At 47.9% G+C, this 21,133-nt stretch overlaps 1 protein-coding gene across 5 annotated transcripts; it reads left to right on the forward strand.

Moving 5' to 3' along the window:
- Nucleotides 1-653: 653 nt before the first annotated feature.
- Nucleotides 654-21,029, forward strand: TMEM39A (transmembrane protein 39A). Of its 5 annotated transcripts, none has more exons than XM_074853156.1 (10): nt 852-963; nt 6,432-6,517; nt 12,586-12,779; nt 14,277-14,499; nt 15,911-15,994; nt 17,416-17,558; nt 18,015-18,363; nt 19,189-19,376; nt 19,880-20,000; nt 20,513-21,029. In XM_074853156.1, exons 3-10 carry the CDS (start codon nt 12,667-12,669, stop codon nt 20,744-20,746), a joined length of 1,455 nt encoding a protein of 484 aa, XP_074709257.1. In that variant the 5' UTR covers nt 852-963; nt 6,432-6,517; nt 12,586-12,666; the 3' UTR covers nt 20,747-21,029. The 5 variants fall into 5 exon arrangements, 4 of the variants coding, with proteins under 4 accessions (XP_074709265.1, XP_074709257.1, XP_074709249.1 ...); XR_012626726.1 differs by lacking the exons at nt 6,432-6,517; nt 19,880-20,000; nt 20,513-21,029 and adding exons at nt 2,005-2,189; nt 3,092-3,424; nt 18,483-18,544 and having other exon boundaries at nt 898-963; nt 19,189-19,342; XM_074853164.1 differs by lacking the exon at nt 6,432-6,517 and having other exon boundaries at nt 654-963.
- Nucleotides 21,030-21,133: the final 104 nt, after the last annotated feature.

A 21,133-nucleotide genomic window follows, 5' to 3' on the forward strand; every position in this document is an offset into this window, starting at 1 on the left:
TGGCGCAGCTTGAGGCCATTCCCTCTTGTCCTGGCGCTGGTTCCTTGGTTCAAGAGACTCATCCCCCCTCTCTGCACCCTCCTTTCAGGGAGTTGTAGAGGGCCATGAGGTCTCCCCTCAGCCTCCTCTTCTCCAGACTAAACCCCCCCAGTTCCCTCAGCCGCTCCCCATCAGACCCGTGCTCCAGTCATGGGATGAATAATTTTTTTGGCTGTAATGAAGCAGTTAATTATGATTTCATATTTCTTTTTGGCATCTCAGGATGCAAAGCGTGGAGCGTTGTGGATCTATTACTGCGATTCTAAGGCAACAAAAATATTCTCCGTGCGGCAAAGAGCAGATAAGGAGACGGAGCGTCTCCCCTGGAGACCCCCGCCTGGGTCTAGCCGAGGTGCCGGCGATGCGCGGGTTTAACAAAAAACAGCGGAAAGGACGAAGCGGCGACAGCCCCGAGCCCGGCGGCGGCCCCGCGCCTGCCGACACCACCAAGATGGCGGCGCGGCGCGGCCGCCCCGCCCCCGCCGGCGCCCTGCCCTCCCTGGGCCGGCCGCGGCCGCCGGCCGCCGCGGTGGCTGCTGCTGCCGCCGCCGCCGCTTGTCGCCCTGTGATGAGAGCATCAGCCCTCACTGCCACGTCTCCCGGGCAGCTGCGGCGGCAGCCGGCGGTGTGCAGGGCCGCGCCGGGGCGCCGAGGCCGGGCCCGCCCGCCTCTTCTTCCCTTCCCCACAGGGCGGTCGCGGCTGCCCGCCCCTGCTCCCGCTCCGGGCGGCGCCGAGGTGGGTCTGCCCGGCGGCAGGAGGGACGCTCCGCGGGGCACCCGCCGCCGCAGCCTCGTCCCCCGCCGGCGGTCCGGGGGCGGGGGGGCTGCGGGGGTCGGGGCTCGCCGCCGCCGGGCCGCTGCCGCCGGAAGGGACCCCCGCTGCCGGCTGATGTCCGAGCCGCGCCGCCGCCCGCGCTTGGATGTGTGAGTACCGGCCCCGCCGCTCCCCCGGGGCAGCCCGAGCGGGCGGTGCGGGACCCTGCCGCCGGGGGTGCGGGACCCTGCCCCCGAGGGTGCGGGGCCGCCTCCCGCCCGCCTGAAACTTCGTGTGGTGGGAGCGGGGCGATGGCGGGGGGGGGCGGGCGCTGCCTCTTGCGGGCTTTGTGCCGTCCCGCCGGTAAGTCACGGCACCCGGTCCCGGGTTTCTGGTTTTAGACGTTTCCCGGTGTGTCTGGCTTAAAGCGCGTCGCGGAGAGGCGGGTGGTCGGTGGTAGGAGGGCTGGGGGTTAGGCGCGAGTGGAGGCGGGCAGGGGGTCACGGGGAGGTTTGCTTTGGGCTTGTAAAACGCTGTGCCTACGTCGTCAGCCCTCCGAAGGAGGTAGGAGAGGGCACCCTCCTCTGGAAGATGGAGAACTGAGGCAATCCCCCGTAAGCCGAGGCAAAGCTAACCCGCCACAAGGTACCGTTTCCAGAGTCGATGTGGGTGCACGTCTCTATGGCTGGGGTTTTTTTGTACCACTATCAATCATCCTCTGTTATGTAGGACAGCAGTTAGGCCGATGGTTTTCCTTATTACGTGAGGTAGCCCTTTCACTGCTCCAGCATTGTTTTAACCTGTGAAGGTGTAGTGGAAACAGGCAGCTTTGTTTGTGATTTATGATTGCTCTCGTGCGTGCTTTTCCGTTATCAATAACAGGCCCCTCATATCACTGGTACCTGTTACGACTGTAAGTGAAGGAATGAGGTGTCTGTACTACAAAGCAGTGAGTTCTAAAGTTTTCAGAGACGAGGCATCCCTTCTGCAACCACCGCAGGTCTGTTAACTCACTGTGATCAGAAGGGATTTTCTGGCAGAGGGATATGGTAGTATGGGGATGGGGATGGAACAGCTCAGCTCCGGTTTCACAGGATGCTGAGAGCAGAGCAGGACACCCGCCCTTTAACCCGCAGTCTGCTCCTTTGCTCACCTCCTGGCACTCCTGTTGTTGGAGCGGCTTTGTTTCTGACGCTCATTTCTCCTTCCAGCTGCTCCTCTGGAGCTCCAGCTCCTTCAGCCAAGGCGCTTGGTGTCGCGATCAGATGATGCTCTGCTGGTAAAACCCGGGCCCGCTGGAGCCAAAGGGGTAGCCAGGCGATGCTGACCTCTCTGGGAGTTGTGCTGAAACCTCACCCGCTCCTTCTTGTTCCGTATCAGACTGGAAGTTCTTCAGGTGTATGTGCAGCCACTCCTCATTTCCATTCTTGAGCATCTTTGCCTCAGGTTTTGCAGTGCAAACCAGCATGTAGAGTGGGGATGCTGTCCAGGTCTATTTGGAATGACAGAGGAGCTCAGGTACTATCACTGACACCGCTGTGTCCAGCGTGATGTGTGCTCCTGACCTCGAGACCATAGAACACCTGCGTGCCTCCTGTACAGCTCATTCCTGGCTGTCTCTTTGCAGACCTAGTCACTTGCAGGCATTTGAGACCTGATTTTCAGAAGGTCTGGGTGTCCACACCCCTACTGATAGAGGTGTCTATATTGCCTCAACCTGAGTATTCAAAATCATTGATAATTTAGAAAAAGCAGGCCTTTTATTTTTATTTTTTACTTTTCTTTTTTACAGTCTTTCTGACTGTAAAATGGGAATAAAACATTTTGCTTCCTACTTTTGCAGAGTATGTTTCTATCTGCTTGTAAGAAGACAAACTCTTAAAAACTTGCAGTGTACAGGTTAGCACCTTGCTGAATTCTTCTTTTTACAGGGACACTAATGGCATCTTGTAGCTAAGGAAATAAAGCTATTCTCATCTTAGCGGCCTGCCTATATTAGCAATATTTGTGCTGATGTAACATCGCCAATATAATTATACTGTTATGTATTACTCAGACAGGCCTAATCACTCTTTTGTCTATGCTTTCTTCAGACACTGCTTTTTGGCCTGAAATTTTAGAGAGAGAATAGAATTGTGTATGTAATGTTTGAGGGGGGAGAAAACCCACACCTTTCTGCTGGTTTTGGAATTGAGCAGCACTGAACACTCATCTTTCTTCAAAAGGGTCTGTAGTGCAAATTGACTTGGGCAACTCAAGTCTAGATGTCATAAAACTAACTTTTTTTTTCTTCTACAGGCATCAAATCTGGATGTTTGAGAATACAAGAGTGTATATGCTAGAAAAGTTTAAGATGGCTTCCAATTTCCGTGAGCGTTCAGTTCGGAAGCCAGTCGGGCCACTCAGTATAGCTCTGGAGAGTTACAGCTCCTAAAGATGGATATGGTTCAAAGCAACAAGATAGTACTGATTCTGAGACCGTCCTCCTCCTCAGTGTCAGTGCTTTCCCTGTTCCTCGGTATCATGAAATCCTGGAAAAAAGTTTCCTTCTGGCAGTTACAAGCATGGCGTTCAGTTTTAGTTGACAGATGTGAACTCGAGTTGGATTCTTACTCTGGATTGAAAGAAGAGGTATTTTGTAAACACAGAAGATGTATGTGCTTTTTAGCACACACATTTTGGTGAAAATCAGTTAGAGATTTGACTGAATTTGTTTACTATTAGAACGTTTGGACTTAAAAATATTACCGATTTCCAACCATTCTTTTGTTTGTCCGTCGTGAAAGTTTACATCCTGGCATGTTTATGGATTGAGAGATACAGAGGAGGGTTGGATTTGGCTTGTAGAATCTACTTAAATGCTTGGGATCTTTTGACTTTAGTATTACTTGATCTGTTGTACTTAACTGTGCACTATGATATTCTGTTAGAAGCGTTTGCCATTTTGAGGCCCAATTTTTGTTCTCCTTGCACTGCACAGTTGGAGGGCTGATACGGTGTCATGATGGCACTGCAGTGCTAGCTTATGCACAAAAAACTGTAAAGAAGATACAATATTATGACAGCTGACCTTCCTCTTCTTTTGGTGATCCCTTCCCTCTGCCCCTTAATCTACTCTCTGACTGCAGAGTTTGGCCTGTCACGTCATGGATGGTGCCATGAAGTTAGCGCTCTCCTCTTTGTTCACCTAACCACAGCCAGTCTCTTGTGCTGATGGAAACTTTAGTCCATTTATTTCTAACAGTACCACAATTAGATAAGTGGTACAGCTTTCAGCAGGTGGATTTTTAAAATCAGAGCAGCTGATCTCTAGTAGCTGTGTGACTTGGGCAAATAGTTCATGAGCTATCAGAAACTTGCCTGAAAGACTTCCTGTCATTCTTTGTGGGGTGTAGTCATTGGAGAGTAATTTCCAACCTTTTTTGACTTTTTGGGCTGAACATGTTGCAAGCGGAAAACGAGACTTCTGGTGGGAAGTGAGTATTATGCAAGCTAGTCGGAAAAGCTGTGCTAGCTAACGTGGTGCAGCAGCATCCATGTATGCTGGGGAGCTTGAAATGGTTGGTTTAAACCAAAATTATCAGTAGATGTGGCCCAGAAATACTTATAAGAGAGCGTGTATGCAGATTCAGACAGCTAAACTAGTCTTGGTATAATTAATTATACCAGGGATTAACGTATCCTATTACATTTTCCTGATGATCTACGTTAGTTGCTCTGTAAATGCTCGTACAAGGTTCTGAGCGCTGCCTACCGGAGTAATGCAAGTTGAATTTGAAGACCTTTACTGTTTTGTGAGGAACTTGTGTAGCTGTTATTTAAGAGGCAAGTAGAGGGCAGTTGTATTCTCATATGTGGTTTATATTTTAATGCAAAGTTATGATTTAGGCAAATTATGATTTATTTCGAATTCCCTGCAGTAATTTTGCTTTTCCACGGTGTCAGGGATCTGCAGATTGTTGTTGCACTGACGCTTCCCGATATGAATCCCAGTGTGATGGCTTGGGGTAAGGCTCAAGGAAGTGTTTCTTCCTTGTGTTTTACTCCATGCCTTTAAGCTCATTGCTACAGATGGCAGATGCCTGCCTTATTTTTAGCTATGTGAGGACAAAATAGAAAAATCCTAGTGACTCCCTGTGATTTGTCATCATGGCTGATCTCCATTAAATTAAACATAGGGATTGGCAGAGGAGCAAAAACAGCAGGAAAGCTGCTTCTGTTTGTTTTAAAAAAAGCTTGTCTAAAGCACTAAAATAATATTGTAAAAAGTATTCACTACTATGTGCAGAGACCCCTGGGAGGAGAAATACTTGCTGAACAGTTTATCCTGTTTGGGATAAGGAAATTGAGGTCTAAATCACTAAAACAACTTCCTTGGAAGTCAGTTGAAGAGAAGAGATTAAAAGCAAAGAGTCCTGTACTTGGGCCATTAGACCATGTGTATGTATTCAGGATTTGGAGGGGAATGCGTATTTTTGTGGCTTGCTTGGCTGAAAATTTTAAGATGGGCTTTTAAGGCAAGAGCATTTTTTTTTTTTTCCTCCTCTCCTCCCCCCACATGCAGTGATCTGTTTTGCTGCGCATTTGTCCTGATAAGTTGGAAAAGAAAATTTCAGTGGCCATAGCCAAAATTACCTCTCCTTTCCCAGTCGCTGTGCGTTGCGTGGTGTAACGGAGGGCGATCGGTGGCTGTGTTTTAGTAGTGTCTCTTTAGTGAAGAGCTTTGGTGCAAGGTGGACTTAGGAGTGCATGTCGATAAATTGTATTAACGGCCAGCTTTGATGGCTTTGCCTGTGTTGTGTTTGCTAATACCTCATCCTTGTGATTTAGCATTACTTCCCAACCAGCATCCTTTCCTAAAATGAACTTTTGTTTCTATCTGTAACAGGCACATGGAGTTGGAGCTTAAAACTTTTGTGGTGTCACATATCCAAATCCTGTTTTGGGTCTGAAGATGAAACTCTCCTGAGCTTTCAGATGACAGTGCGGGTTGTCTTTGAGAACTATATGTCTAGCTCAGTAATTCCTGCCAGCTCTTTAGTTTGAGCCTCTCTCTCGGGATGAGGCTGGACTTGCTATCCCTTTCCCCACACGGTTTTGAAGCATGGGAACTGTAGGACCAAAATAGATCATGACCCAACTGGTCAGGCCTGCATTTCCCTCTGCTGCTGGAAAAGCTCTACTTTGCAATTCTGTCTTGTTCTCACACAAGAACAAGCCAATCTTTCGTTATTCACAGATCCAGTATTTGGCTGTGAGTGTTGATGTATACATCAGAAACAGCCAAAGAAAATGTTAATGTCTTCCTAACTGTGCGATACTGTTGTCTTGGTGAGGAGTGTATTATCAGCCACGTGTAGCTGCTGAGCCCCAAGGATCTTGCGTTTGTGGGGTTGTTTTTTTTTTTTTTTCACTTTTTTCGGAACGTAATTTCCCTTGTCTTCATTCATAAAATTATTATAGTCATTCATTAAAATCTTACTAAGCTGATTGCTGTGACCTCCTGCAGCAGTTAGTTGCACGAGGTAATTATATGGTTATGAGGTATTATTTTATTACTCCAGGAATCGCGGCTTTGTTCTTGTACTCACCAGAGTTTCATTATGAGCGCTTAGTGTGCGTATCTTCTTTCCTTCAGTTCACAAAGACTTGAACTCATCTGTATTCTGAAGAGGACCGTATCTTCTGCATACCTCTGGAAATCTCTTCCTCGCATCCTCTGAAGTAAGGTCTTTGAGGGGATTTTTGAGGAATGTGTAGGGTTTGGTTTGGAAATTCCTTCTCCATTTTAAAACATTGCTTTCTCAATTCCTTGGATAATTTTCTTGGTCTAGAGTATTAAGAACTTAAATCTATGTCCCATCCTTAAAGAGCACATCTGCAAAATGAGCTGGACTGAGCTTACTGCACTCTCACCTGGAGAGGCTTTTCCTGGAAAACTTTCCTTTCCTGTTCCCATTTGTGTTGATTGGTATTTGAAGTACTGTGGCAGCTATAAATAGCAAGCGCTGCCTTCACCTTGTCTTTAGATAGGACTTTTCCCCACTTATCTGTCTGTTTAGCTCTAGCCTTCGTCACTGAAGATGCCTGAAATGAGTCATACAGTATATACGCCATGTGTGAAATCTTGCCTTTTTCTTTCTACTTTCACCCTTCGGTTTTGACATGTGTGTAGAGGCATGATAGATGGAGCCTCTTTGGCCAGGCTTGTGCTGTATCAGAAGAGCTGACACTGACTTGGTCTTTCTAGGTTGGTTTTGTTATTACAGAGGAGGTTCTTGGTTCTTAGTCACTGAGCAAAAATTAGTCTTGCTGGTGCATGACGGTGGTGATTCACCGCCTGGCTCTCATCCTCCTCGCCTGACCCTGGGCTGCACTTCAGGGGGGGCTTCTGTCTCTCTCTGCACCAAATCTCCTTCTTAATCCGTCGCTCCGTACATCGTGAGGAGGACGTGGAAAATGTGCTGACTTGAGACCTCCCTCCTAACCGGTTTTGCCTCCCAGCCCGGTGCCGGGGCCAAGCTCTGGGCCAGGTGGCGGGTGTGTGCCTTGGGAGCCAGCCCCGGTTGAAAGGTTGTGTTGACTTAGCGCCGGGGGAGCTCTGCACAAGCCAAATATTTAGCTTTCCATCTGATAACCTGTCTGTTGTTTCCTCCCTCGCAACAACCAAATGCTTTTTTATTCCCAAACCAGGTTAGGGCTTCCACAGACATTTTGCACCTTCTTGGCTTTTGGCGTGGCAGATGGGAGGGTGCTGACAAGGTGGCCTCGTGACTGAGGCACGGGTGCAGCCATTGCGGTTCCTAGGCTCTCTTGGTTTTTGGTTTTTTTTTTTTCCCTCATTATGTTGGTTGAATCGGTTACCAGCTTTGTGTCTCAGTTTTTCCATCTGTCAAAATGTTTTTATTTAAATAAATAAATAAAAATCTCCCACTAAAAGGAAGTAAATATAAGCCATAGTAACTAGGACTCACAGCAGTTCAAAAGAAAACTTGATTCGCTGCATTTGCAAAGGCATTAGGATTGCTGGACAAGTGCAAGTTTGGGATTAGGTTGACCAGCTACAGCAACTTGAAGCGAGGATGTTAGTAACCAAGAGATGTTTTTGTGTTGCTTCTTTCAATTTCGGAGATGGATGGGGGTGAGAGGGAGGAAGAGGAGAAAGAGCTGTTTGTCTGCCAGCTGAAAATCATGGCTGTTACTGTATATATTTAATCCCAAAGGTTAGAGAATCCTAACCTGTTTTCCTTCTCCCATCCTTCCAGAAGTGGTTTCACCAGGGTCTAGTAACTGTCTTTTGCAGCCTTGCAAACAAGGTTTTATGGATAAACCACCATCTGGGACACAGTTATTGTCACCTCTGGGGTGACAACAGAAGCTGTACAGGTGCTGGCTGTGCTGTTCAGTGGCAGCCCTGGGGACAGCCTTTCCCTCAGGCCAGGGTGAACTGTCCAGGCCTTAAATGGTCCCTTGCCTTTGCGATCTGGGAGCTCGGAGCTTATCCAGGCAGCCCAGTTCCAGGATATATGTTCCTTTTTGAAGGAAAATGACCTAAAAGCCAATGCTCCTGACAGCAGGGGGACAGGCAGCTGCTGCAGCTGGGGGAGGAATTGTCAGATACCTGGCTGCAGGAGCGCTCTGTACTTTCCCTGCGCCGTTCCCAGTTCCTGAAAGCATGACTTTATCCTTTTGTTCCCACACTTAATGCTAGCTGTGGTTCAGGGTATTACCGCTAGCACCTGGAGGGGCTGGAAACTTCGATGGTGTTTTGTCAGCGCTGGTAGTTCCCCGTGCTTCGTGTCAGTGCTCTGCAGCTGTGTCATAGGGGTGGCCTGCCACGCTGCCCTGCGAGGGAGCACAGCACAGGGGGCAGGTGTGTTTCATACCTCTGTAGCCATAAAGCATGGGCACCCCAAATGGAAAGTCTTGCTAGCAACCCAGGCAACGCTGGGAGTTTCTGTGTGGTTGAGGAGGAGGAGGTGTGCAGAGCTCCCTCGCTAACAGTCACAGAGGTGTTGCTTCACCCCAAAATGTCACGTGCTTACTTGGCAGGAAGAAGGCTGCTTTGATCAAGATGGAAAATTTCAGTGAGACACCTGTGGTCTTCTCAGGCCATGGTGCTTCAAGTGAGGATGGCCACATTTTCCTTTCTGCTCTTGAGAGTATCTGGCTGTAGGACTTGTGGAGCCAAGGAGAGCCTCCTGAATGTTTTCCAGACTCTGAGAGTTCTCACGCCTTGGTGCAGCAAGCTTCCCGAGAGGATTCACGCCATCAAAATAACTGGTTGAGCATTGTAGCATTTCCAGCAAAGAGATGGGGAACCAGGCAGACTTTTCATTCTGATGAGTCACTGACTCTCTCTGATTTGCCTCTTGTAAGAGCTGTTTGGGCAGCTGCTGATGCAGGAACATGATTCTGAGTGATGGTCCCTGGGGAGCAGGACAGGGCTGCGCATGCTGCTTCACCTCTGAGCCGGTGGATCATTCGTCTGCCTCGCTCTTTATCAGTAAAGCCTTGCTCACAGCTGTGGTTCTTGCCTGCCTTGATCCTGCCTCATTAGGATAGCTGGGGAGTGGTGTTGGTGCAGAGAAACAAAATGCCCAAGCGCTTTCTGTAGTCCTAAAAGTGTGAATTTGAAATCAGAGGACCTGATGCCTTACATTCCTGGATTGTCTTATACCTGTGTCACAGCTGAAGGTTTTGTCTCTGTCCAAAAGAAGGAGCGTGGTCCCTCTCTAGGACCCAAGAGCTGTCTGTACCCATATCCGTTCGCTGTGCGTGGGCAGGACCACTGTTCACTGTTCTAGCGGCTCCCCAGATCCTTCTTGTGTGTTTTTATGATGCCCATGTCTGCCTGAGAGAGGAGATCCTGGAAGGCAGGCAGTTTCTGTTCTGGGGATGTTGAGGTTGGAGGGACTGCAAGTGTGTGACTTATTGTTGAGGGAAATGTAGGTGAACTGGGAAGAACGACGTGGAATCACATTAATGGACTAAAGAGTCTTGTCAGGAAAAGCTTTTTTTCTTCCATTCCTCACCTTTTGTGCCTGTGACTCTATATAAAATAAGATCGTTGATGGGGTGGGGCTCTGCAAACAGAAGGGAGCCTGGTAGACTCCCAGCGAGCTCTGCGAGCTCTTTATTAATAATTAATATGACTTGGATGCACACAGGAATCTTATCTGTTGGAGTAAAGGGTCATGGACGCTTTTTTTTTTTTCCTTTTAGCATATTTTTCACAGTAGAGTCATGCCTTTGTTTATTAATTGAAAACTATGAAAAGGCTTTTTGCCATGTCTCTCCTCAAAAAGGAGGGCTGTTGATTGGTTCAAGGCCAAAAAAAGCAGACTTAGAGTCAAACTGATCTGTAATCTCACTGCTGTGTTTAACTTTTATCTGGGGAGCTTCAGTTTTGTGTGGCTAGGTTTACAAAACAAAAGCAAACAAAAAAAGAATGGTTCTTAGGCAGATTTTGCTCTAACAGATACCAGCCTAATTTGATCAGACTCCAGTGAAGGAAAGTTATTTAACACTTGGCTTGAGGAACTACCCAGTCTGTATGTTCATGGATCACTGTGAAAGGGCTTATTCAAGTGCGTTTAAAATATGGCCCACAGACATTAAGGAGGGCTCCTTTCCACAGGCATTCTTTTTACTGGTAGAAACCTGCATTTTACTCGCTTGGAAAACCAGAGGGTGGAAGTGCGATTACTCGGTGTCCAAGTGTCTACGTTGGCAAGCATGTGAAGCATACTAATGGGATATTACTAATGAGAGCTGTTAAATTATTTACATGAATTACTGAATGTGGCATAAAATACCTTCCACTGTTAATAACACTAATTAGACCACCAACGTATCATAAATACCCTGTAGGTTGAATCAGACGAATTGTTTTAGCTTCCACAGTCCCTGTAATAGTTTGTCTTGAAAAGGCTTTCCAAGTTGCTCTTTTTAGAGCTTTTTCTCATGTTTTTTCTTCACCTTTGCTGTTTATGTAAAGTGTCTGGATGCCCTAAGTGAATTCCACATTGTCTGTTACTGCCCCTGCTCATCTTGTGCACGCAGGAGAATTTTCTTCTGTTTATATTTAATTCCTGAAATATAAAAATTCCCAAATAAAACTATAGAACATCCTAGAGAAGGTTCTCTGAAATCTTTAGTGTCTTGACTAGAAAGGTAACGAAGGCTTTAATTCTCTGCTGTTTTGTCACTGGAATTATAATGAGAGTTTTGAAGTCTGCCAAAACACTTTATTTTCCTCCAAACTGAAATTTTCCAATGTTTGCTCTCTCCTTTCATGCAATTTCACAACTTTTCTTTTTTTTTTTTTCTTTTTTTCCGCCCTCTCCAGGATCTCTGGTTTAATTTTTGTTTTGCAAGTGACCTTCATGTGGGTATGTGGAAAGTATTAGTCTTTTGAAACATCTTGACTTTTGTTGAAATTTTGAGAATTGGTTATTGGAATAGAGATGAAGGATGGGAAATTTTAATGCAAAGGATGATTCTTTGAGGGAGTTTTTTAGACTAGTTCTCCTGCACACTGTGCTCATGGTTACAGTGGTGTGAGTCATTGAGCAAACTTCCTGGCATTTCTGCCAGCTGTGATTTCTCAGGATTTTAAAGGAGGTGATAACTGAATTTATAAATAGACGATAGGTTCCATCTGTAAATTTCTAAGCTAGATCCAGAGTTTTCCAGAAGGCGTTGGTGCTTTTTTGGACCCTGGGTTGTTTCTGGCTATGATATTTTGCCAAGAGGGCAGCTGATTAGTCTCCAGACAGGGTCCTTGTAGCGAGATGCTCGCTCAGGGTCTTGATTCTGTACAGCACGTGCGCTTGGAATGACTTCCAGATTTGCACCCCAGTTCAACCCCTCACTCTCTGAGGTCTGCTAGCCATCAGAAACTTACCTGACTGCTGAAATCCTTGCAGTGTCATGTGGGAGACCAACAAAATAAAAGCAAAATCGTATGGGAAGTGATAAAGTCTGTGCCAGACTTTGTTACTGATATTCTGAGTTGCCCAGCCTCTCTCATACTAGTTCATTTTAAGGAACCGATTGATTTAAATGTGTAATTTAAATAAATATTTACAGACTTTTTAATTTTTTTTTGAGGGCTGGGATATGTGATTACCTATACGTGCATTTGAAATACTTGCATACATGTGTGTTTTGCTGTGCTACTCTGATAACTAGAACCACTTTTAAATGGTGGTTCTAGTTATCTAATTCGTCACAATGGGTTCCTCCCATTGTGTCAGTCAAGCTTTCTTGGCACAGAAGGGAGCTGAACCATGCAATTACCTTCATGGAGACCAGTCTGTCTGTTCAGAGCTGTGGCAGAAGGGGTCCAAATTACCTACTGGCATCAGAGCCTGTCAGCTGATGTGTTGGGAGGTTAAAAAGACCTGCGAAGCTGTAATAGCTCCTTGCATCAGAACAGGGAGAGGGCTCTTCCCAGGCTTGCTGTTGAAACGAGGCACGTGGTTGTGTGGTCTCCAGCCCTAGAAATGCTCGGTGGAGCTTTCCAGCCAACAGGAAGTGCTAGCAGTCGCTGATGGCTAATTTAAGCAGCCGCAAAGACACAGTGTCAGTGGCGTCCGTTCTGTGTATTCAAGCAGACGCTGATCTGGTGCTGTTGAGACAGCACAGTGTTTTGGGGTGGTGATGGGTGTCCCACAGGGCTCTGAGTGTATGAGTGTGGCTTCCTTTTGCATGAACTCGCTTGGCTGGGGTGTGAGCTAGGTGACCAGCAGTTTGCAGCGTAAGTGATGTTTTTGCCTCCTTTGCAGACCTGGGAAGGCTTCGGGACCATTGTCTGGGTCTCAGGGCACAGCCTGCTGGAGGCACTGGAAGTGGATTGGTTCCTGGTCATGCCCGGTGGAAGGAGGGGACCCAGCCGGCAGCAGCTAAGCCGTTCAGCTTTGCCTTCTCTCCAGACGCTGGTTGGTGGGAGCTGCGGGAACGGTACTGGTTTGAGAAACAGGTGAGGACAAATGTGGGATGGTTGAGACGCCTGCAGTTAAGATGGTGCTAAAAGCTAGGAGCCTTCTCCACGCTGAACTCTGCGTGGGAATGCAGCTTCGTGTTTGTTAACTGGGAGACGGGGACCTTGAGCCCACTGCTGTGGCATTAGGAGAGGGAATGTGCCCTGCATGACAAACCTCTTCCAGCTTCTCTTCCCAGCTCTGCTGTGGCACACGCTTCCCTCTGTGGCCCCTCTCTTAACTTCATGCATTAAAATCAGCCCTGTGGGGAGGATTGTGGAAGTGGTCTCGGCCACCCTTCACTGCTCACCATAGTCACAGTGGCCAGGGGTGGAAGTCACACCGCGCTCAGTTTGACTTTCCCTGCAGCAGTTCCGAGAGCAGTGAGTCCTAGCAGATGATGAGTCCTTGTCTCTCTTGCTCGCTTGCCTGCAATGCCACAGGGAGTTAAGTGTGACATGTGAGAGCTCAGCTGTGAGTCCCCCTCCTACATGATAGAAAGGCACTGTTTTAGCCCTGCTGGCTGCAGATGAAACTAATTCTTACCACTGGCAAAGCCCATCTCCATTTTCTGGGGAAGTTGGGGGCTGAAAAAGGAACACATGGTGACATTTAGATCTCCACATTTGGCATAAAGACTAAAAGGGCCCAGCGCTGCTTCCTTCCATACAGAAGTTAGCAGACTAGAGAAGCTGTCTGCTGCATGTTGAGGCCCTGATCTACTTGGTATGGGTTCATCCTTACAGAGTAGAGACACCCGAGCCATTTAGCTTTGGCCTTTAAAGACTTCTCTGGCTGGGATGGATGGCAGTCTTAGATGAGGAACTGTTGAGACCATGGAGTCAGTGCCCCAAGGTCCTGGGGGAGCATCGCTTATCCTGGTATCAGTCAGACACAGCATATTTCATGTCTGAACTTCCTCCATCAGTTTAGTCTGCCAGAGCTTTTAGTTGTCCTAGTCTCCTCTGGAGGCTAAGAAAGAAGGAAGTGAGAGAATACTTGAGGGGTCAGCCTCTAGGAACTGTTCTATTTTTAGTTACCCTTCTTTTTAAGAGGAAGTGTGAGCAGAAAGATGATGGGCACTGCAATACTGGAGAAGGAGGCTGGGTTCTACTGTAATGGCCTAGTGATGGGTGGAAGGAGCCAACATTAAGTCTGGCACAGAGCCCTCAATGATTTTCGCATGGAGATGCTCTCTCACTCTGTACCTCTGTTCATCCATCTACAAGTTTACTGAAATATTGTTGGGCATGTCACAGCACCTCTGGCAGACCAATCTGCTGTCTAGAGAAAATGCTGGATAAGGGTTTTATCTGAGCCAAGAAGATGATGAAGCTAACCACCAGTCTTGTGCCAGAAATACAAATACAAGACTTCTGCCATCTCTCCTCTAGCAATGCTCAGTCCCAAATTCAAAACCTCAAGCACTCCCCAACCTGGAAAATGGTAGAGATGAGGTAGAATGTTTACAAGTGAGTAATATCTGTCTGCTTCAGGAATGGTAGCACCATCAGCCTCTCTGCACCTCCGATCACAGCGCTGATTACGCCAGAGCCTGTACGTCACTGCCGGATCCCTGAACTGCCGCTGGATGGGAGCCTTCTCTTTGAATTCCTGTTCTTCATCTACCTACTGGTAGCCCTCTTCATTCAGTACATCAACATCTACAAGACTGTCTGGTGGTACCCATACAATCACCCTGCGTCCTGCACCTCACTGGTGAGTTCCCCAGCAAATGGCATCACTCGTGTTTTTTCATTACACAGCTTCTTTTCATGCTTCTTCAGGCCAGGAATCACCAAGCATTTGACATTAAGGGAGTGAAGAGGAGTTCACATGCACCCACATCAGCCAGGGCCATGTCATCCCCCATTTTACAGGTGAAAAAATACATGGAAGGTGAGAGAGGTGTCAGCAGGACTCCTTCAGTGGAAATTTCTTGGAGAATCTTGCATGGCTTAGCTAGCCCCTAGGGTTTGAAATGGAGTTGAGAGTCCAGGAGCCAGCCTTCTCCTACTGCGGGTGCCCCTTCCCAGTGGAAGCAACAGAGCGTGAGAAAAGGGAGACGATGCAAGATTTTATTAGGATCTCACAGCAGGTCAGCAGCAGAGGCGCTGGGGAGGGGGTCAGATCCTCAGCTTATGTAAACCTCCCAGCCTCCTTGGTTTCAGTCTTCTTCCTGGCCCAGTAAGCTGCACAGCCTGGCAGTGACCTGTCCCTGAGCTGGCAAACCTCTTCTGAGTGAAGCTAGCCTCTGAAGTGGTCCTTCAGTTTATATTGTGTTCTTGCTGCTTGGAAACATGAGGTGGTTCCTTGGGTAACTATACCGACAGGTGGTGCTGGTGTTCCAGTTATCAGGTTCAAGTTCAGCTACTCGATGCTGGGAACAGCTTTCTTTGAAGAAAGAAAGCATTCTGTTTTAGGCTCCCAACCTGAAAGGATTTAATGATCATTTGTTCGTTCCCATCGGAAGTCAAGCATTCTTTTTTACCCAAAATGTCCTTGAAGTCCCAAATAGCAGTATTCAGAGTCTGCTAACTGTTCTAGCCAGAACAAATTTGATGGCTTCGCTGAAAAATTGTGAGGGATCCAAGAGCTGTATCTAGCTTGATGCAGCCAGAGCCAACATTAAACTTCTAATACAGATCTGTGGCCCATGAAGATGACATTTCTCAGATCAACTTGATTATCAGGGTCACTACAGACCATTTCTGAGACCAAGAGCTAAAGTGAGCTGGTGGGCTCACTCTGGACTCCATTTTGGCTGCCCTTGCTCTGGTTCCTCAGTGGCTTTTGCTGGAAGAACTTGCAAGCTGTTCTCTTTAGTAGGATCCTGGTCCTAGATGTGCCTTTGACCCCCAAAATACCTGCCTGAAGGGCGGGTTTGTTTTGTTTTCAGGGGAAATCTCTCCATGGGAAGGAACGTTTGTGTGGGGAAGATCTTGCTTCTGGAGACAATCCTGTGTGACATGTTTATCCCTTCTCCCTCATCCCTAATAGAGAGATTTTGGGGAATGCTTACACGAGGTCCTAATGCACTCTCAGCAGACAGCTTTCTAGTCCCACCCCAGATGGGTGGTTTCAGAGTTCCTTCCCCTGGTGAAGACCTTTTTTTTCTTTCCTCCTTCAGAATTTTCACCTCATTGACTACCACCTGGCGGCGTTCATCACAGTGATGCTGGCGCGGAGGCTGGTGTGGGCCCTCATCTCTGAGGTAACATTCCCAAATGTTCCCTCTCCTGCCAGTAGCACTGATTGTAGAGCACAACCATCCATGGCCTGAGGAAGTTCTGCAAGTTGCATAGCTGGAGGGTTTCTTCCCCCAGAACAAGTCTGGGTGTGAAGGACTAAGATTTTTGGGGATGCCCTTCTGCCTTGGAAGTTTTCTCCTTGACGTCATTCGTGCCCTGCAGTATTGGGTAGCTCTGCAGCTAGAAGGAGATGAAATGGTCCCACTTGCTGCCTTATCCCTGCAGGCACAATACTGTACCTTGCTATCTTGTGTCAGAGAAGTGGCTGAGAGAATTGCAAGTCAAGTAGCAGAAAGGCAAATGGGGAGGTTGGGCAAGACTGGAATAACGAACAGGAGATGAGAGGGAAAGGTCAGGAGGAGGATGTCTGCGTACACTAAAGTGTAATAGTAGAACTGCTTGTCCAGTCCTGGTTACTCAGTAACTCTGAGACTGATCATGTCACCTCAGATTTTGAGACCCTCTCTGTGTTTGTGAGAGCAGAACCAGGCCAAATATATGTTTGAGAAAGGTCATTTTGAGGAAAATTGAAGTTCTGTCCACTAAAACTGTTAATACAACTCCATACTAAGCAACTGAGCATTAAGTTTAAAAATAAATAAAATAAAGGAACAATTATGTCCTGTTGAGTAGGTGAATGGAGAAGATGGGATCTCTGAAGTTCTCTTTTCATCTCTGATTTCTGCCATTTTCATTTATGATCACATCCCCTGTAAAACTTCCCACAGACTGAAATTTCTGCATTGAAACCTTCCATGCAAGTTCTTACACATCACTTCTATTGGCTCTAACCCCTGAGAATCTTTCCATAGTTCAGTTGCCTTCTTCCCTCTGGAGACTGGAACAAGCTTTCTTGCTGTCCTTTTGAAGGTGGTGCCTCCTCACTAGAGTGCAGCCTGTACATCCAGTAGAGATGAGTGGTGGAAATTTAGTTTTGAGATTGCCAAGTTGCACCATCTTCTATTCCCTCAGCTGAGAACTGTGACATTCCAGTTCTTTAGGAAAATAAGTGCTGAGACCTGATCCTTCTAAAGGAAAGAGCAAGAGGAGATATGTTTCAGGCTATCCTGAACTATCATCAGAGCAATAAGGGACTTAAGCAACAATATTTTCTACTTTGCAGCTCTGAATTTTTTAAAAAAATTTTAGTCATGCACTACAATTTGTGCTTGTTTGAATCTTTAGGATTCTATCAATCATGAATAAAATCAAAGGTGTTCACCTTTGTAAGAGAGTCAGTCTCCTGCTTCTGGGAGGAAGAGGGCAGCCATCCATCCCTCTTACAGTGCCTCTGGGCACCCTTCTCCCTGCTCCTCCTCCACAGGCACCCCCTGTTCTAGCACTATTGTTAGAGGGCTGCTGAATGTTTCTCTTCCCTTTGCAGGCCTCTCAGGTGGGTGCGACATCGGTGATTCACTACATGGTGCGCCTGGTGCTGCTCACCCTCTGTGGATGGGTGCTCTGCTGGACTTTGGTCAACCTCTTCCGCAGCCATTCTGTTCTCAACCTTCTCTTCCTGGGCTACCCGTGAGTGACGCTGCCTTGAACCTTCAGGATGGGGGGAGCATGGCTGCTTGGGGGTGGCATGAGCCACCAGAGCAAGCAGAGCTGTTGGCTGTAATCTGTCTCCTCGTTTTTTTGATTAAAGGGGAAGTAGCAGTGGCCAGGGGATGATGTGAGGAGGTGGTGCTGAGCTGATGAAGTATATTGCCTCAGTATGTTTGTATGAGGGGCCTTTACTGCGACTGAAGACTGAGCCATTGGGATCATTGGTTCCACAAATGGGATTTAAAGAAGCTTCTCTGCACAGTTAAAGCTGCAGCCTCTAGCCTTTTACAGAGGAGAAGGGTTGGCCACTAGCTTCTGGAGTGAGGGTTCCTATGTGGTGTCCCTCTCCAAAGGACCAACGTGTGTTGAGAAGGTGCCCCCTGCTTCCTGTTGGGATAGCTGTCACTTCATCCCTTTTTCTTTCTTTCCCCGCAGGTTTGGTGTCTACGTTCCTCTGTGCTGCTTCCACCAGGACAGCAGAGCACAGCCCCTTCCTGCGGACTGTGGTTACTTGGTACAGGACCAGATGGTGGATGATGGGTCTTCAGCTGTCAGCAGCCTGGTCAAACCCAAAGATTTCCTCTCGCTTCTCTGGGAGTCCCTGAGAGAACAGTTCAATAATCCTACGTCTATCCCCACCCACAGCTGCCCCCTCTCCCCAGATCTCATCCGCAATGAGGTGGAGTGCCTAAAAGCAGACTTCAACCGCAGGATCAAGGAAGTTCTCTTCAACTCTCTCTTCAGTGCCTACTACGTGGCGTTCCTGCCACTGTGTTTTGTGAAGGTAGCTCTTGTCGGGCTCTCTCTGTGCCCCTGCCCGCCGTCTCCTTCTGAATGTTGTGTGAATTGCTGCCAGGCCAGATTCCTGGTTAATTCCCCTTTTCTCTGTCTCCCCTTTGGCAGCCCGGATAGCGGAGCATGGCTGCATCCGGAGTGCACTAGTACTGCTCCTGGTTGGCGGATAGGTATTGCCATAAATGTGATGCACCTCTAGTCCCATCACCCCACTTACTAACTCCCCTTCTCCCACCCCCTGTCCTAGGCAGATGGATAGCTGTGTTCTTCCTACAAAAGGGAAGCTGTTGTTAAACTGTTGTCTCAGATCCAACATCCTGGCTTTCGAGAGCTTGGATCAGAGGCTTTGATGGTCAGCCTGTTAGAAAACAGCCAACTAGGATGCTTGGCAAGCTAAACCCAAGACCCTCTTGTCAATGTGGGGCTTGCATTTTTTTAATCTGTTGTTTTTTCGAACTTGGAACGAGCTCCAGTTGGTGTAATGAAACGGGCAGGGCTCCACAATCCATGTAGCAGTCTTGGTGCAACTGGTGCTCGTGGGGCAGTTCTGTGGCAAGCAAACCCCCTTGTTATCTGCTGCTGGAGGAGGAGATGCACCAGCTGCAGCATCATCCCCCTGCCCTTTCTCCTTCAGGTCAAGGAGAAGGGAGTCTTGAGTGTTTCCTAAGCTGTAACCCTCTGAAATCACCGGTCCAAAAGCGCATGCCTGTGATGTGTGGTGTGGGTCTGCTGGATGTACGCGCAGTACGTCCCTTGTCGTTCCTTCCTCTGTTTTGTGACAGTGGTGCCAAGTTCTTGTCTGCTCTCTTTGCAGAGCACCCAGTACTACGACATGCGCTGGTCCTGTGAGCACCTCATCATGGTGTGGATCAACGCCTTTGTCATGCTCACCACTCAGCTGCTGCCTCCCAAGTACTGTGACCTGCTCCACAGATCAGCTGCCCACCTCGGCAAGTGGCAGAAACTAGAACACGGTTCCTACAGCAATGCTCCGCAGCATATGTGAGTGTGGGGATGAGGAGGGGTTGGCGTGCCCAGCAAGGGGTGAGAAGACACTCTAGTAGATAAGCAGGTATCACAGTGCTTATCTACTGAGGATGCTTCTCCGTTCTCCACAGCGCTGGGGTCACAGATACAACTCTGCTGGTCTTTCTGTTCGCTAGAAATGGAATTGTCTGCTCTAGAGAGCTGTCTGAGATCCTCTAGTCAGTGCTAGTTCCTTCCCAAAAACAAATGCTGAGATTCTTCTTGGCCAACTGCAGAGGTCACTTGTGTAGGGGCAGGGGGTGGCCCCCTGCTGACGCAGTGCGTTCTCGCCCTGGGGGAGCCATTTGTTCAGGGCGAGTCCATCGGGTGGGCTTGTGATCACCTCCCTGCCCTTTTCCAGTGGGAGCTAGGACATGTCCTCATGGCAGAGGCTTTGGTATCTTCCAAGGTGCAGTCCATTCTGCAGTCCAGGGAGTTGGGAGCGCAGACGCTAACGCTCTGGTGTTCTTTCCCCACAGCTGGTCAGAAAACACAATATGGCCACAAGGGGTTCTGGTGCGACGGAGCCGATGCCTGTATAAAGCAGTTGGGCCTTACAACGTAGCAGTGCCTTCAGATGTGTCCCACGCCCGCTTTTACGCAAGTATCCTCTCGGTTGACGTGTTACAATTGTGGGAGGGAGGAGAGGCTCAAACCTAGCTGCAGCAGAGCAGACTGTGCACGACAGAGTTTGGTGCTGCACAACAGCCCGTTGCTGCTAGACAGAATACCTGTTTGCAGCAGAGGAGCTTTCCCACGGCAGTATTAGTGGTGGTTGGGCAAGATGGAAGCCACGGCTGCCTTGTCGGTGCTTCCTCAGCGTGGCGATGCAGCTCGCCAGTCAGGCAGTGGCAGATTAAGAGGGTTCTCGTTAACGTCTTCCAGGGAAATGGGGAAGTATGTCGGCTGGCCAAGACCTTATTTCACCTGTCCTCCCCTTCTCAAGCACAATGACACTTCTACATGCCGTGTTTCTTGTGCTGCTTTCCCCAGGTAGCAGCTGGCAGTGGTCAGAGTACAAACTTCTGCCCAACAGCGCTATGTACATCCCCCTCCCCACTTTAACACTGCAACAAGTCAGAAATCTGTCCTTTTTCACTGTTTTCCTGCAGTTCCTTTTTCACCGTCCGTTACGGCTGCTCAACCTGCTGATTCTCATCGAAGGCAGCGTGGTCTGCTACCAGCTCTACTCGCTGCTGCGCTCAGAGAAGTGGAACCATACCCTCTCCATGGCCCTCATCCTTTTCTGCAATTACTATGTCTTATTTAAGCTCCTCCGGGACCGGATAGTATTAGGCAGGGCGTACTCCTACCCACTTAACAACTACGGACTCAAGGCACACTAGGCCGGCCAAATGTGTACCCCTTCTCTTTCCTTTCTCACAGGGCAGGGAGGGAACCTCAGAAAAAAAAAAAAAAATATTTTCGTACAGTTCTATTTTTTTTCTTGCGGCGTTTATAAATATTTAAAATATTTTATATTTTGTATACTATTGTTTTTGTGGGGCGGGAAGGGAACCAGTGGCAATTAAATGTCGCTTTATAAACAAGGTGTTATTTTATATATATAAAAAAATCAGTGTGTATATACCGTATATCTATACCCATACATATATCTATGTGAAGCAACAGGATTGTGTGTGTGGTCACTGTGTCTGCTTTGCTCACACAACTGCCTTGCTCTTGCATACTGTTAATTAGGAACTGGTTTGCTCTAGAACTTGGATAAGCTA

This window comes from Strix uralensis, chromosome 2 (assembly GCF_047716275.1).
Source record: "Strix uralensis isolate ZFMK-TIS-50842 chromosome 2, bStrUra1, whole genome shotgun sequence".
NCBI classification, from domain to species: Eukaryota; Metazoa; Chordata; class Aves; order Strigiformes; family Strigidae; genus Strix; species Strix uralensis.